Here is a 17927-nt window from a genome sequence, read left to right on the forward strand (position 1 = left end):
CTTTGTGTAGGCATGCTTTCTAGTAGGAAGACCAAAAATGGTTCTGATTATATTGTAGCAGATAAACATTCCTGTCTGACTTCAGGGCCAAAACAGTTTTCTATTTGTAAGATTTTATTTTTTTGAAAATGCATACTATTTGATACATAAGCATTCCATAAGAAATATATTTTGGTTTAACTAAAAACGTATGTTAATAACAATACTTCCTCCCCTAAACATGTCAATAACAGATCATGTCTTTTATTCTTTACAAAGTTTTTATCACTTAAGGAAAAAAACTAGTTTTACATTAAATTTCTGTTATTTAAATAAGTCAGTGCATCATATATTTATGCACTTAACTATTTAAACTGATTTTAATTAACAATAGTATCATGAAGTATGTCTGCAATATTGCAGATAAAATTATAGACTAGTCTGAATTAGTGAAGCATTTCTATATTAATAAATGAAATAATTAAAACATTAGACGAAGAGTAGTAACACCTACCACTTTCTCTCATCTTAAACTGTGCTTAATGCTGTTCCTTGAGTTCATAATAATAATAATCAAAAATCCATGTCCCTAAATTAGTTACTGAGAACAGAGGACAGTATCATAACTTATCATTGTTATAACGTTGCTAATAATAATGAGAATAGCCCAGCCCCTCAGCTGGCTAGTCAGGTAATGGCAAAAAGAGTATGGGAAGAAAGAGTGATCACAAACTAATAAATGCCTTGTGAATACAGGGTAGGGACAGAGGCAGAGTGCACTAGCTGTTCTATGGGAAGCAGCATGTGTCACCTCCCCTTCCATTGGCTGTTTATCCAACATCAATACAACACTTTATGAGCCAAATTACTAAACAAGCTGCCAATTAGTCTTGCAGTCAGCTGGATAGATTAGTGGCTAAGAGAGGCCGATACAAGATTTTCATCTCTTGAGCCAATTATGCAAGTGAATTACCCTCCACGGTACTCTTTGGAAGATTTGAGGGGAAAGGACCGACTCAGCTGTAATGGATATGAGAGATCCAGCAGCCAGGAGGCTGGGAGCGGAAGCAGGCAGAAAGGTTAGCAGGCGATGTATTGCTAAAGCTGCCGGAGCAGGAGAGCCTTCTAGGAAAGGTCTTAAAGGATTTTAACACTGCCAGGAGCCAAAGAAAGGGAAATTATGGTTGTGGTGTCTACTGCGCTGAGGCTGAGTTGTTCCACTCCCAAGTCTTAATCTCATAAAAGAAGGATGAGAAGCCAACAGTAGCTTTCACTCTAGAATCATTTTCCATGAATAATGAAGTATCTGTTACTCTTTTTGTTTTTTAGGTTGTGTTTCTATGAGGAAAGATTTAGCATTTGAAGAATAAAATGTTCATTTTTCTTCTGAGTACAAGATAATGCTTTCTTTTATGTTATATTGTTTTATTTTTATGAAGAAGAGAAATGAAACCATCATTTAAAAAAATGAGAATGAGTTCTTTTCCATCTATATAAAAACAAAAGCATGAGAGTATGATGGTCACCCCTGGGCTACCCTGCTTGAAATACCAACATTTTTCAATTATAATAGTGAATCAATTATCATTTGCTGTTCATTTTAGGACTGAAAATTCACCATAATTTAGCAATTTTTTAGAAATACTTTAAATTGGCCTTATTGTTTTCTTAAAATTAAACAAATTTTAATTATGAACTTTTGCAAGCTATCCTATCAAAAATGTGAGTAAACAGATGTATAGCCCAGAGCAGCATTAGACCTCTGGTCTGACTTTAGCTTAGGGTAGAAGTAAATTAATTCATGGCAATCACTGAAAAATCAGGGATATGAGACAACATGCTAAGGCACCGTTTAACCTGGCATACCTGATTAGCAGCTGTCCAGAAAAAACTACATACCTTGGAGGTCTGTCCTGGTTACCACCATAATCATGACTTCAAAATAAAAAATTAATTGCTTTTTTGTTATATTAAACATTTTTGACAAAAGATTTTTATGTTGTGTGTGCGTGCATGTGAATGTGTGACTAAGAGGTCCATTTTTCACTGTCACACACAACACACACTCACACATATATTTACAATCTCTGTATATGCATTTTGCCCTTCTCAAGTGGTCAATAATGTTAGTCAGGAATTTTTCTTTGACATTAGATGTTGCCACTCAAGAGGCAAGTAGTTGAAGGTTCTTTCTGTTGCATGTTAAGGTACTTGTTTCCATGAGCTATGAATCCATTTGAGAAATCCAAAGCCAATTAATCATTGGCTAGTTCTTACTCCCAGTAAGGAATTTACCAAATGGCAATGATGTGGTCTCTTCTTGGTCTTGAAATGCACTGAAGATTGAGAATACCAAAATGTTTAATAAATGGCTTTGAGAATCAACTGATGATTACTCCATAGTAAATAAGAGGAGTGTAGGTATTAAAACTCATGTCTAGCACTTTGTGGCTTTCATTGTTCTACAAGTAAGAATCACAGAGGGTGACTCACTTGCTGTTCCCCACAATGTGAGATACAAATTACCAGAGAAGATACACTGTTGGTTCAATGCTGACATTTCTTTTACTATTATTTTATTTTTTACTGTGAAATACATAGTTCAAAGAATATACTTAAAAATGTATATGTACAGTTTGGGTGCGGTGGCTCATGCCTGTAATCCCAAAACTTTGGGAGGCTAAGGCAGGTGGATCACCTGAGGTGAGGAGTTCAAGACCAGCCTGGCCAACATGGTGAAATCCCTTCTCTACCAAAAAGTACAAAAATTAGTTGGGTGAAGGCACACACCTGTAATCCCAGGTACTCGGGAGGCTGAGGCATAAGAATCACTTGAACCCGGGAGGTGGAGGTTGCAGTAAGCCAAGATTTCACCACTGCACTCCGGCCTGGGCAACAGAGTGAGACTCTGCCAAGAAAAAAAAAAAAAAAAAGTATATGAACAGTTTAAAGAACAATAATAAATTGGCCATTTGGGTAACCACAACTCAGGATAAGAAAGAGAACACTACTATACTCTGGAGTTTCATCGTTAATATTTTTGTTATTCTTATTGATGTTTGAGATCCAAGGATCCTTCTCTGCTGGTACCACCATTCTGAACATAGTCTCAGAGAAACAGTAGAACAGAAGAGTTCCAACTTTTTTTTGTAGTTGGGGAGAAGGTGCTGTAATAATCCTGAGTCAGGGAAGAAGAAAACTGATGATGGGAAAGGGGTAGGTGCAGGGTGAGGTGTAGGTTGGTGCTAAAGAGACTCACAAACCTTTGAGAGAAGTAAGTGGTTATGTCAACAGCTGACCATTTCAACCTCTGTCTAGGAAGACATGGTCCACATTTCAGAGCAGAAATATGCTAGAGCCAGGACTCAGCTGCTATACCACAGGCATTCTACAGATATTTGGAAAGTGTAGTATAGGAAGCCTATGGAGGGAATGGTGTCAAACTCTGTATCCCTGTAAATTTGAGCCCTGGTGGAAAAGATTGGGCTGGGCCGAATATGTTCTCACTAAGACAAAGGTTCTTTTAAGATAGACTTTCATCTCTCTCTTTTTTTTTTTTTTCTTACAGACTCCAATATTAGTTTGTCTGTTAATCACTTACTTCTAAAAGGGGAGTAACCATGAGAAATGCTCTGATAATTAAGACTTCTGATTGCTTGTATCTGGTTAGCTCCAGATTTTCTATATTCCCTTTTCATACACCATGATCTAATACCTGCTGCTAGAGAAGGAACAGAAATGAACCAATCAAGGAAAGAACCAACCTGTACCACACCTGGGACAGATCAACCAAGGCCAAGGACAAGCCCAAGCTTGCGGTTGAAGGAAAGAGCTCAAGTTATTGTATTTTTTGAGTTTTATGGTGTTTGTTAATTTCTCCATCCTTGGACTTCAGATATCTAGTACTTCTGAGTTTTTCCGTAGAACAAAATATACAGTATCTATGCTCAACTTTTTCTATAAGGGCCTACAAGAAAAAATTAAATTAGAAGTCTATTTTTGAAAATGTCATCAAAGAGAAAATGCTTAAAATAGATGCATTTCTCAATTACCTGCTAAGAAAATATGGTAAACAACATCTATATCTAAATTTCATGTTAAGCACTAGCCAATCTCCTTTTTCAAATAAGGAATGAAGGGAAGGAGGGAGGGAGGGAAGGAAAGGAAGAAATATATCTATCCCTGGAGGCCTGTGAAGGGAATTGTGGTCTATGTCCCTACAAATTTATATAATATATTTTTTAAATTTTATAATATATATATATATCTCTCTTCAATATTATTTTCCTCTATTTTCTTTCTAATAACTTATATAGTCATTTAAACATGGCCATGGAAGGAAAAGGAGGAAAGGAACTAAAAGATGCATATGTTACAGACTGAATAATAAATAATAAGGAGAGAGATTATAAGAATGTAAATTCCTAGGAATTCAAGATGCCACCAGTTGTGCTTTTTGTTTGGTTTGGTTTTAGTTTTGGTTCTGTTGAATGTCAAGGTCATGGGCAAATGTGAGATATTACAATATAGCCTGGTGATTTTCTGAAGAATCCATAAGGCTAACATGGTAATGAAAATAAATCCGTTAGTAGAGTACTTTATGGTTTACTGAGAAGTTTCTTTACATACATGATCTCATCTGTCCTACAAAGTTCTGTGAGATAGGCAATGTAGGTTGTATTATGGCTGTTTCACAGATGAGAAAACAAGAGCCCAGAGAGGCTGAATAGCTCACCCTGCTGTGAAGTGCTAGAATTGGAATTCTAAACAAGATCTTTCTTCCATTGTTCTCTCAACTACAAAAAGTATCCAAAGATGAATACGCAACCCACTCTAGTACCTGGTTGAAAAACAAAACAAAACTTAGGAGAACATCATTTTCATAGCCTAATATCTTCACCTGTGTTCATACTAATTAATGTGTGCTGTTGTTTTATCATTTCAGGATTTGTAGGTGAAAATGCCCAGCCAATCCTAGAAAATAATATTGGAAACCGAATGCTTCAGAATATGGGCTGGATGCCTGGGTCAGGCCTTGGACGAGATGGCAAGGGGATCTCTGAGCCAATTCAAGCCATGCAGAGGCCAAAGGGATTAGGACTTGGATTTCCTCTACCAAAAAGTACTTCCGCAACTACTACCCCCAATGCAGGAAAATCCGCCTAAGAAAAGCAAAGAAGAAATGTTTTACAGACTTTATTCACTATGTCCCATTGTTCTAAAATGATAACATGACTTCTGTTTTTGAAGCAAAAATCTACATTGCCTCAAACACGTCACTCTAGCTTCCTAACTGCATACAGTCCTGCCATAGTGAGAGAAATGGGATTTCATCACAATTCATGGTGCTAAAATGAAAACCTCTGCCCTTTAATTTTTTTCAGTAATTTCCAGCTATTTCTAGGTAGAAAGAGCAGCTCGTTTCTCTTATTTATTTTAATCTCATGTGTCAGTACTTTCTGATGCTTTGCTTAATTCATGTATGTGTGCAGTGCTGTAATGCCCAGACAAATGTGAGCACACCCACCGGCTTCTAAAATGGGATAGACAGGAAAAGATTGTGTTTTATATCATCCCTATCTATTGTAACCCAAAAGACCTACCATTGCATCAGTGAAGTCCAAACACATCTTTGTTTGAAAGGCTTGTCAATTTCATATTCCTTGAATTGGCTTCTTTGTGAGGATTTTCTGACAGAGTGATACCCATTAATTTTCTATCCTTAGACAATGTAGTGTGAAGTTCACAGTTGACAAACAACAATTAATGTTTCCCTTAGACGTTTTGACAAAAATAAACCTCACCATTATTATCACCAGAGTGCCCTCTACCTTACTTTAATGCAGATTTTATAAATTTTACCTCATTTAGAACATAAAATAATTATTGAAAGAAAAATGTATTTTTTAAATTCACCATGATTGAAATGTAAATTCTATTAATCCAGATGTACTTCTACCTCTGTTTTCCCAAAGATTGATATTATTTTTAAGATCAACTCAAGTGTAGTAAATGGATTTAAAATTTTAATCATTGGAGTAATTTATCACAATATTGAATCAATTTATATGAAGAGTTAAATGGCTCTCCCAGAACTCAGATTTCTGGCAATGGCCCAACCCATTTAGAAGGTGAACGAATGAACAAAAGAAGTAAATGGTACTGATTTGCCCTTTCTAGGACCCAAGATGTTACTTTAAAACCTAGCAAAAGAGGTCGTTTGTATTATGTGCGTAGTATTGAGCTGTTCCTGAGTCATTTGCTTCATAGTATCAGAGATTCTAAATTGCTTTTAGTTTAGAAGATCTTTATTTATTATCCTCATTATTAACAACTTATTATGATGATTATTATCATTCTATTTATAGTGGCCTTTACTGGTTGAGTAAAGACTGAGATAACACATGTGAATCACCTTTCTAATGGGTTTTTAAAATCTTGTCACTTTCCAAAAGAGTTTTTTTGTTTCTTTTTTTTTTTTTTTGGACAGAGTCTGCCTCTGTCACCCAGGCTGGAATGCAGTGGTGCACTCTCGGCTCACTGTAGCCTCCCCCTCCTGGGTTCAAGCGATTGTTCTGCCTCAGCCTCCCAAGTAGCTGGGATTACAGGCACCCACCACCACACCCGGATAATTTTTGTATTTTTAGTAGAGACGGAGTTTTGCCATGTTGGCCAGGCTGGTCTCAAACTCCTGACCTCAAGTGATCCACCCACCTTGGCCTCCCAAAGAGCTGGGATTATAGGCCTGAACCACAGCACCCAGCCCCCGGAAGAGTTTTAAAAGGTGTTAAATGAGGTTTATGCATGTAACAGACCTTTCTCAGGTGGTCCCCTAAAAAAAATCCTGCCAACTAGGGAGGGGAAGGCCAACCTGCTATTTGAAAGCCTTCACGGTTTGCCAAATGTACATTTCTTGAGAATTATCTTCTTTCCCAGGGATATCGTACCTAGAGGACAGGTTGGTTAGGGGACTATGGATGACCAGAAGAGATGTTCTTTTGAAGCATTCTTGTTGGGATAAAGTAACCCCATGGTATCATTACTTTCTACAAGTTTTTTACTTAGAAATTTGCCATTTTTTTAACTGATATTTTCTAAATGCTCATTCTGTCTATGTAGCCGGGGGGAGATTATATACAAGTTTTAAAACTTCTTTGTGATAGTGTATTGTGCTCTAGGGTCTATTCAAAATTTGGTGTTTGAGCTTTTTCTTAATTTGATTGCTTGGAGATCTGCTAAAATCCTAGAATCTCAAAAAGCCAAGTTTGAAGCCACTGAGAGCAAACAATGAGGTCTTTGTGAGCCTGGTTCCACACTCCTGAGGACTTGGCTGTTCTTTTTCACCTTATTATGTTCTGATGGAGGTAAAAACCCTCGTAGTGAAGAAGAGCAGTATATATACCAGACTAGTGTATAGGAACTTCTTCATTAAATATTGCAGTCCTTATGAGTGCTCTTTATTGCTCTTCTGGACAGGTACAAATCTTCTGAAGCAACTTCTGTAGGATGTTAACTTAGCTTCTCTAACACCTAAAAAAAATTCTTCTTTGTATTTTCAGCTAATAGAAGACAGTTCTTCATCTTGACACCTAGAGCCCTCTATGTGATTCACAGAGGACTTAAAATACTTCTTATTCTGTTGAAGTGTTTAATTGTACAGAATATATGTACTCTACAGTATATGTGAATCAGCACTCAAAGCAGAGAAGTGATAACATCCCAAGCTTCCCCCATACTTCTACTGACATGCCCTCAGTCTTTACGAAAACTCAGTGCAGACCTGATGTTCTGGTTGTACCTGAACTTAATTGGAGAAACAAACACAATTAAAATATGAATTTTTTAGTGTAAATCAAATGTCTTTCACCATCTGAAGCCCACTAATTTGTGTTTTATATATAGTTAGTTAATTTTTTGCCAGTTACAACGTCCATAAAACCCCAAGATTTAGAAGGTATCATGTATGTTTCCTCTAAAAGGTAGTAAGATATTTCTTCTGCTCTTTTGTGAAGCCACTCTTCTACAGTATCTGTAGCCTCATAGCAAATTAATTGGTTGTACTAAAAATTTTAGAGAGTGCATAGGTCTCCCTTTTCTATCCTAATTACCTGCAATAGCCTAGAGACGCTGAGCATGATTACATTCGCAACTTGACTGTTTAAAAAATTTGTTATACTTGATAATGACCAGACTGTGTGCTGGAGTCATTTGTGTTCTTCTTTTCTGCTACCCGAATACACTATTTAATTTGGTTGCTTTTATTTTTAAACTATATGGCACTCTTTTAAATAAACATTCATTGCTAATTAAAATCTGCCAATAAATTGGTCTCAGCATTTAAATACCATATATTTTATAACTCATACTGTGGCTATCAAACAGAAGTTAACACAGTGGGGGTAAAGATATACATAATGTGTACCTATAGGTGTATTTATAATGCCTGTGTGCAGTATACAGACATAACTACAAAATACTGCATTTTATTAATGTTTATTTTAACATTGAGAATTGGTATTCTTGTAAATTGAACTGACAATTGCTTCTATTCAGTACATTTTGTTTTGAGCAGATATTTCCCAAAAGAGAAAAAATCAATGTTGACATGATTTTTAAAACCATTTTCACCTGTATTTTGTCTTTCAAAAAGAAAAGTGATCTAAATTGGCATTGTAAAGAAGTTGTTAGCAAAGAATATTTTTTATTTTTTTATTTTTTCTTTTGGTAGAAAGTTATATTAATAGTACAACAAAGAATGAAAGAATAAAACAATGTTTAAGAACATTATTTATAAGCAGTCATTGTCTTTGTGCTTTAAATGTTTCCCTTTTACCTTAGAGTAATTTTTTAAAAGTTGAAAGTACTTTAAAAATTTGTTTAAATGAGTGCCCATTGACAATTAGCATTTAATAGTGCAGTTAAGTTCATTGTTATTAAGCCTTGAAAAATTTCAATATCTCAAAAAAATTAGAGAAAAATATTGGTAAATGTATTTGATTCACAAATGTATTCATAGCCGATTGTGAGCTGCTCTACCACATTTTCCTGTTTTTATTGTTTCTGTGACGCTTGATTAGACTAACTTGCTTAAGGTTTCTTTCCGCTCAAGGATTCTATGATTCTAATGTAACAAGGTACACACGCTCTCTCTGATCACTTAAAGTATCAGAGTTCAAATCTGTTACAATCACTCCATTTCCTTTTGGAAAGTTGTGCCTCTCATAAAGCTGCTTGGACATTTTAAGTGTTTTGTAATATGCATTAAAGTGTTGAGTTTTGTTTGCTGTAAGAGGCATTTCGCTATGTTGATTAAACTTATCTTTTCTCCCAAAAAACTGAGTAAAGTTGTTAAAATAAGTAGGGTTTTTTTTTTCATGCAATAGGTATTAAATACTCATTTATTTAACAGGCTTGTAGTAACATATACTCAACTGGCAAGTGGACCATGAAGGCGCCTTCTGCTGGGTTCCTACTAAGCAAAGACTCATTACTTTACACACCTGACACTTTAAGTAGATCCAGATTTGTCTCCAGCGAGTCAGTGCCATTAACTGGCAGGGGTATGATCTACTATTGCCACTTTTAGTTTTATCTGTACATCAGAGTTGTCTCTTGTCTTTGAATTGTCAGACAGTTTAAATCATTCTCAGATCCACATACTTCCCTCCTGTTGCAATATCGGAATGTCCTGTGTTTGTTTCTTAATTTTTCAAGGCTGAAGTAAGGTTAAAATTGAGGGCTGTTTTTTGTGTTTCTTTTTTTTTTTTTCTTTTAGTTTGAACTTTCAAGATAAATTGCTAGTATTTTAAGAGTGTGTATAATGCTTGATTTTCCAGCTGTAAGACTAGAGATAAAAGTATAATAGTATCCCAAGTAAAACACCAGAACTATCTTCTGTCTGTTTGTATCTTCCTATTTCTAAAAAATAGTTTCTTTCTTTCTAAAAATCAATATTCTTCAATAAAAATAGAAAGACTGAGAAATAGTATACTAACTCAATATATGCTTTTCAAACCAAACAAATTCTTCCATCAGTTATTGAAGTTAATTTCTTCAAATGCCAGGATTTCATATGTATGATAAGCAAATGAGTTTAGGGAAGAAAAAAACAAACTAAAGTTCTATTAGATGACTGACAAATCTAGGATTCTAAAGTGTCTCATTGATGGCTGTAGTTCATTATGGAAACAGTATAGATGATCTACATTGCATATATGAGGCATGAAATTCATAAAATAATTTTTAGATGGTTGTGAAGCACTTGGAGAATACACATTAAAAGTTTGAAATTTATAATGTGCAAAATCACAATATTTCTAATACACTGGCCACAGCGTTGTTACATTCTCAGCAATAAGTACAGTGGTCCATAATCTGTAAGGCTAGGTTCTTGATCGTCCTACATCTTTATATGCCTGTCCTTTTATTGTACCTCTTCTAATTCCTTTGCTGTTTTTTTAAACACACATCTTAGTCTACTTCACATGTTTTAATATTACAAGACAGTCTTCCAAAAGGAGGAAACAATTGCCGATTACACAGGAAACCAGCATGTTTTGACTCCCACGCCATTGTATTTCTCCATTAAGTCCCTTAACAACTCAGCTAGAAACAAGCGGCACATTTTTTTCCTCAGTGAGTAATTGTCTGCGCTGCAGTGACAGATGTGCAATATAGCAGCTTCTTCAGGAAAAAGTTAACAGTTTGTCCAGCATGTCAGCTCGCTCTTTTTAGTGCTTGGGAGGTCTTGGCCCCATTATGGATGATTTAAAAATTGAGGCAAGCAAAGACCAGCTGCCTGCACTGAAAGCCTTCGTTAGTCGGCCTCATCTGCATTCCAGGACTCACTTACATCCAGAAATTGGTGGAGCCCCTCTGGCCACAAGATGAGTATGGGCTGACAATGCCTTGATTTGTTGAGAGAGAGAATAAATGGGTTTTTCAGAAGATGAGGAAATATCACCATTACTGGCCAATTTACAGCATTTTATGTTCTTCAAACATGTCACTTTTGTTATTGTTGCATGGTAATTACATAGTGAAACGGAAAGAAAACAAATTCTGGTTACGTATTCAGATGGATTGCAAAATCATATAATCCTGATAAATGCCCATTTATGATACACATGGATGAAAGGTTCATTTTAATTTTGAATGGCTAGCTCAGCCATAAATAGGATATAGGATTAAATTCCAGAGAATCTGATTACATCAAAGCAAACAGTCTTTCTCTTTACTTCTTCAGATTCAGGGAGATACCATGAGGCATTTTCACAAACAGGATTTTCCTGAGACAATACAAAAAGTGAATCCAGAATTGCATTTTCAAAAGAATAACTCCCAGTGAAGCCCAAGAGAGATCTTGTTCTGGGGATCGGTTGGCCTTAAAGGCTTCTCAAGAAGCCGGTGGACCAAAAGATTTGGTGTGCCAAAAGATTTCCACCTTGGAGGAATCGCCCAATTTTTTGAAGCTCACATTCCTGGTTGCTTCTCAAATCTCACCAAATATTTAGAGAGTAGAAATCAAATGCTTTTCCTTGTGTTCCTCTTTGGAAGATTATTTCTCCCCCATCCCCAAGCCAGTTATGGTAAAACAATGTGGAAGTTTAGCTGATCATGAAAAGCTCAGAGATGCACGGGAACAAGGGGGAGCCGCACCCCAGGGCTACTACTTAAAATGTCAGGTGTGAAAAGTAATGAGTCTTTGCTTAGTAGGAACCCAGCAGAAGGATTCTTCATGGTCCACTTACCAGGTGGGTATATATTACTGCAAGCCTGTGAAACAAATGAGTACTTAGTACCTATTGGCTCCCAATTTTGCTGTGGCAGGGAAAAGGGGATAGAAGAGGTACATTAGCACTTAACTGATTTGGGCTGGGGTGGGAGGTTGGGGAGTGGTGAGAGACATGAGGTCACTTCTGTTCATGACCTGTTGGTCAGAATTGGCCACACAGGCCCAGCTGAATTGCAGAGAAGCTGTAGATAGTAGGGGAGCATGTGGATATTTGGTGAGGACTAATTCTGCCATATAATCTTGATAGGAAGCATCCAGACTGTGAAATATCCGGCCGGGCACAGTGGCTTATGCCTGCAATCCCAGCACTTTGGGAGGCCAAGGTGGGTGGATCACCTGATGTCAGGAGTTCGAGACCAGCCTGACTAACATGGAGAGATGCTGTCTATACTAAAAATACAAAAATTAGCTGGGTGTGGTGGCGCATGCCTGTAATCCCAGCTACTCGGGAGGCTGAGGCAGGAGAATTGCTTGAACCTGGGAGGCGGAGGTTGCGGTGAGCCAAGATTGCGCCATTGCACTCCAGGCTGGGCAACAAGAGCAAAACTCCGTCTCAGAAAAAAAAAAAAAAGAAAAGAAATATCGAAGCAGCCTATACCATATTTCATTGAATCTAAGATGCCATTGATTTTAAGATGCACCTCAATTTTATGTACCATTTAGAAAGAGAGAAAAACTACCCAATTGCAGTGCACCACCCATGACGACAATGTATCCCAATTTCGGCTTTCTGGGGAGAGAGGGTTGGAGAAAAATGTTCATGTATTTTTACTTCCCTAAAGATCCCAATGAAGGCTGGCCATGGTGGCTCATGCCTGTAATCCTAATACTTGGGCAGGTAGGGGCAGGCAGATTACTTGAGGTCAGGAGTTCGAGACCAGCCTGAACAACATGGTGAAACCCCTTCTCTACTAATAAAAATAGAAAAATTAGCTAGGGGTGGTGGTACACGCCTGTAATCCCAGCTACTCGGGAGACTGAGGCACAAGAATCACTTGAACCCGGGAGGTGGAGGTTGCAATGAGCCGAGATCATGCCACTGCACTCCAACCTGGGCAACAGAGAGAGACCCCGTCTCAAAACAAAACAAAAAAATAAGAATAAAATAAAAAATAAAAAAATCCCAATGAAGATAGTCATATTAAACAGTCGTCCTAATTTCATAGCTGCCCCCACCATGAGCACACCCTTAATAATAAACTTTTGCTGTGGTTCCAAATGATACTAGGTTTTAAAAATTACATTTGACTAGAACCTATAAACAATAAAAGTACAGAATTTAACTACCTGTCACTCAGTGACTAATTTCTCACTAGAGCTCACTGCAAGTCACTCAGGAAACATCAGCCATGTCCACCAAGGCCTTTGAAACCTACCATGGCTCTCCCTTGCATATGCTGCTGATCACACAGAACCATGAAGAGAGACACAGAACCCAGTGCCCAGCTCCAGTGGAGAATAGAGTTGTCCCAGGACTCTAAGAATAGCTAATGTTTTAACAGTTTCCTCAGATATGCTGTTTATTACAGATGCTCAGGTTGAAACTCTGTCTTTTCACAGTCGTTTTGGGAGTATATTCTAGAACAGTGTCTACCAGTCTTCAGAGTGCATAAGAAGCACCAGAGGAGCACTTAAAAAACTGATATTCTTAAACTCTACTCTCAAAGAGGCACCTGAGAATGAGAATTCAGTTGAACAAGACTGTCTTAGAAGAAATAGATGAGGTAATCACCAAACCTTTGCCCATATAGCCAAGCTTGGTCTTCTATGGTGGATCTAACTGTGTCATCTGCCCAAGCTCTCCTTTTCTGGGAAGTATTCTAGACACTACCACTCTCTGGCCCTCTGTGGAAGAAAATTCCTGGGAATTTAGTATTAGGACTAAGAGATTTCATTTCAGCCTTGATGTGACTGGTCTCTTGAAGGGAGGATATCGGGAAGCAAACAAACAGAGAAAGTCTGTAAATGAGAAAAAAATGAAACAGAGGATCAGAGAGAACAAAGATGGAGAGAAAATGTGTTTCCTACAACCCTAAGACCTGGCTTAAGGTTGTCAGATATTCTCTTCCAAAAAGACAAGAGGAACCTCACCTGGAATGTGGAGGAAGCAACACTTCTTTAGGAGAATATGACCTCCTTCCATAGGACTGGCCTTTTACATTATTGGACAAAATACTGACCATGTGAGCCAAACATCTCATTAGCAAACAGACAAATCAGAGGGTGAATCACTCACATTACACAAAGATTTTTCATGTTGTAAGAGAGCACAGGGTCCTTTTAGGTAGCACTTTCTGAAGTGCTTATTTACAGATCATTAAATACTTAACAGAGGGAAAAAGTAAAAGCTGAAGTGCTTAAGCCAGTATTTATTAAATATCCACCCTAGATTCAGATAACACAAATCTAAAATTATAATGACAGTTAATTGTCCAGTTTTTAGATTTTTATGTTAGCAGACAAGAAGCTAAAATAACAGCCTGCCCAGGTTAATACATCCCAAGTGTTCTAACATGGTTGTAATTCTTTTCTGAGGTCTTATTCTCAATCCCATAAGACACCCCCTTATCTTATAATACATGTCCCCTTTTTTTACAGGCTAAATTAAGAGGCTTTCTGTTACTTCCATATAATACTAATTATCTGCTGGATGTTGGCTAATGCTTAAATGTATTGTAAAACACTGAAAAGTACTATGTTTGACCAACTGAATTTTCTCTGTGCAATCATCTCAGAATTTATAGGAGCTGTTACACCTTATAATGTTTTAATAAAGTTCTGTCTTGTGGCAAGAGAACATTTTAAGTAACATTGCCTAATTTTCTCTTTAGCTCTCTTTTTTTTGGTGGCGGAGGGTGGGGACAGGCTTTTCCTCTGTTGCTCAGGCTGATGTGCAGCAGCCCAATTACTGCTCACTGCAGCTCCATCCTCTTTGGCTCAAGTAATTCTCCCACATCAGCCTCCTGAGTAGCTGGAAATATAGATGTTCACCACCATGCTCAGCTAATATTTTTTTTTTGTAAGAGATAGGGTCTCACTATGCTGCCCAGGCTGGTCTCAAACTCCCATGCTCAAGCAATCCTCCTGCCTCAGCCTCCCAAATGCTGGAATTACAGTTGTGAGCCACTGAACTCAGCCTCCCTTTTTAAAAATTGACCCAAACTCTATCAAATTCTAACCCTCTCATTCCTATCTATAGAGGAAACCCATTACTTCAGGGTACACTCATAAGATTGCAAGAGAATCCTGAGTAATACTTAGTATTATTTTACATATAAGTAACAGATTACCCAAATTGTTGGACAACATCCAGCAGAGAATTAATACTATATAAAATAACGGTATTATTTTACTAATGGTCTATAACATGGGATTTTTTCATTGAGCTCTTTTACAGTTTTTATGTGCCACAGAGTAAAGGACAGCATGGAAGGCTGTGAAAAACAGAAGCCACGTCCTTTGGTCTCTCCATTCTATCTTGTAACTATTCCTTCTCACACACTCAGGCTAGTGGGTTCCGCTGTTAGCTGTTGAGGGGAAACATCTAAGTGCCTCGTCTGTGCTGGAGATTTCATACACCATTTCTCAATGGACATCACCGAGAAGTTTTACTACTCTTTGGTTCTTCTCAGTTACAAAGATTAGATGGCACTTCCACAATGCAGACTAATTGGGGAAAATCTCATTACTAAATTAACAGAAAGTCCAAATTATTTAATACTTACAGATATGCCACGTTATTGTTTATTGAATAAAATTTTTTATTTAACTGGATGAATATTCCGATCCACATTGGCATACAGTGTTTGTATAGTATCAAGAGTTTCGAAAACTTTGGTTTTCCTTAATTACTTTTTTCCCCTGTAACTTGCTTCTGCCATTAACTTACGTGATAAAACTATGATTGTAGTGCACAGGCATACTAACCAAGCCCACGTTCCAATTACCACAAATTCAAAATGTGTAACGCCCACATACCTAACATTTGACAGTATCCCCTGATGTATGTCTCATGACATGTCAGTCTTCTGATCATAGATACAGAATAACACTAACTTGGCAACATGACCGTGAACAAGAGCCTAAGCATGATTTCCCAGAACAATGAAGAAGAAAGTGATGGGTTTTTCTCTTTTAAAGAACTGGGGCTCAGGGTCAGTGACCCTAACTCCTTATATAATTTGTAGAATTGGAATGGGTTCAGAGAAAAGACAGATGATTAAAGGCTAAAGGGACTGATTTTAAGGAAAATATAGGCAATGAATAATGTACAGTTTGCTAAATAATGGCCACAGAGAGGGTTTAACAACCCCAAGAATATTTTAAAGACACAAACATGAAGGAGGAATAAAATTGTTTTCAAGAATTACCCTTTAGTTCTAGAACGTGAAAAGTATGTATTGGCTGGTTTAAAATTTTTAAAAAGTGGTGGGGGGGTTGGGGGGCGGCACTGGGTTTTGAGTAAAAACAAGCCAAAAGACATTTATTTTAAAAGAAGACATTAAACTAATCAAAAGGTGAGCTAGTATGAAATATCAGTCTAAATTAGCTGAAACCCTTCGTGAATCCATTAATGGCAACATTTCAGCCCTACACCAGGGTGATGGGCAGAAATGTTTTAATACACCTAAGAGCCTAACCTCTTCTCTCCATTTCCTAATCATGTCTGGCAGTAGGTTGAGCCAGGAAAAGTTTTTATGGTGTGCCTCACACTGGGTGCAGGCATTATTGTGCATTCCTGTGTTGATGAGTAGCATAGGGTTTTTCTGTGACCCTCTCCGGGTCCATTCTTTAATCTGACTTTTGCACCTGTGAAAATAACCACAGTACCTCGCAGGTCATTAGGCTAGGTAAACGACTCATTACAGAGTGAAATGAGACCAATGATAGTCATATTCTGCCAATGCCGAATGTGTCTACTTCCTATTATCTAATTAAATGCCACTTGCTAAGTATTTATGGAGCATCTGCCATATGCTTATCACCAAGTTGGTTGCTGCAAGGATTCATAAGAATTTTATACTGTACTCTCCACCCACAAGAGACTTAGAATCTTTTTGGAAATATGCAACATATATTCAGGAATGATATTCAAAATAGTTCATAATCAGACTGGCACAGGCACCAGCCAATGAGACTGGAAACCCATCTTATCTGAATGAATGCCAGCTATTAATAATTGATAGAGCGTGATGGTGCATGCTGGTGAATACCAGCCTTGCTTTCATCTGATTTTTTTAAACTGTTGAAGAAAAAAAATGTTTAAAATCTTATACTGACTCTAATCAAATGCCAATATATATGATGGAATATAAATGCCGGATATGCAGCTCTTCCTTGTCCACAGCGGACACCATGAAAGTGTTACTTTCTTGTCCAAAATCAGAGTGGCTGCTTGCACAATTTTATTTGAGGGAAAATATTTTTTCAAGCGAATGCAGAAGAAATGAGTGTGACTATTTCACACAGGCAGCCTCCAGCTGAATTCCTTAACTAAGAGGAACATTCAGCGAAATCTGTAAACAAAATGTCTGCCAGAGGTGACAAGAAAATGTAGCTCCATGCCTTCCACTGAGTATAATTTCTTAGTGAGGCCAGCTGGCATTTTGCAAAAGTTTACCTGTTGTCAAACCTGCTGGTGACTGTGCTGTTCTGATTTAGAAATAAAGGATTGACTCAGAGGTGTCTATAAAATCATTCTGCAGGATGATAATTCCCAACTTTAACACCAAAATAAGAGGCAAATTATCAGCGCTGGCTCCTGTTTGGATCTCACGCTTACCTCAGTCTTTATAGATTGTCCGTGTCGCCAGGAGAGGAGGACACGGGGCAGGCTCGGGATGGGCTTAGCAAAGGCAGGCTGTCTCTGTTCGGCGCTGCCTGCTGCCTGTGGAGGGTTCCCCCATCTCGGGCCCTGTGCGAGTGAATGGCTCATAAGTACACAAAGTGGTTTTTGAAACCTGAATAAGAGCTCAGCTATCATCTAGGAAATCGTAGATCATGGAGTAGAAATTATGAAGAGATCCTGTTTTTCACTTTGTTTTATTGGCAAGCATCCTGAGTGATACTGACTCTTTCCATAATAAACTGCCATCGGACACAATTGTTTCAGAATATGGTCTCGGTGTTTGATTGCAGGGTCTGCAGACTTCAG

At 37.6% G+C, this 17927-nt stretch overlaps 1 protein-coding gene across 1 annotated transcript in view; it reads left to right on the forward strand.

Annotated features, from left to right (window-relative positions):
* GPATCH2 (G-patch domain containing 2) overlaps positions 1–9314 on the forward strand; it is a 202561-nt gene extending 193247 nt beyond the window's left edge. The window contains exon 10 of the mRNA XM_054478228.1: positions 4925–9314. Within this exon, the coding sequence (XP_054334203.1) occupies positions 4925–5145 (221 nt within the window). The 3' untranslated portion in view covers positions 5146–9314. The remainder of the gene's footprint in view (positions 1–4924) is intronic.
* The last annotated feature ends 8613 nt before the right edge of the window (positions 9315–17927 follow it).

This window comes from Pongo pygmaeus, chromosome 1 (assembly GCF_028885625.2).
Source record: "Pongo pygmaeus isolate AG05252 chromosome 1, NHGRI_mPonPyg2-v2.0_pri, whole genome shotgun sequence".
Taxonomy (NCBI): domain Eukaryota; kingdom Metazoa; phylum Chordata; class Mammalia; order Primates; family Hominidae; genus Pongo; species Pongo pygmaeus.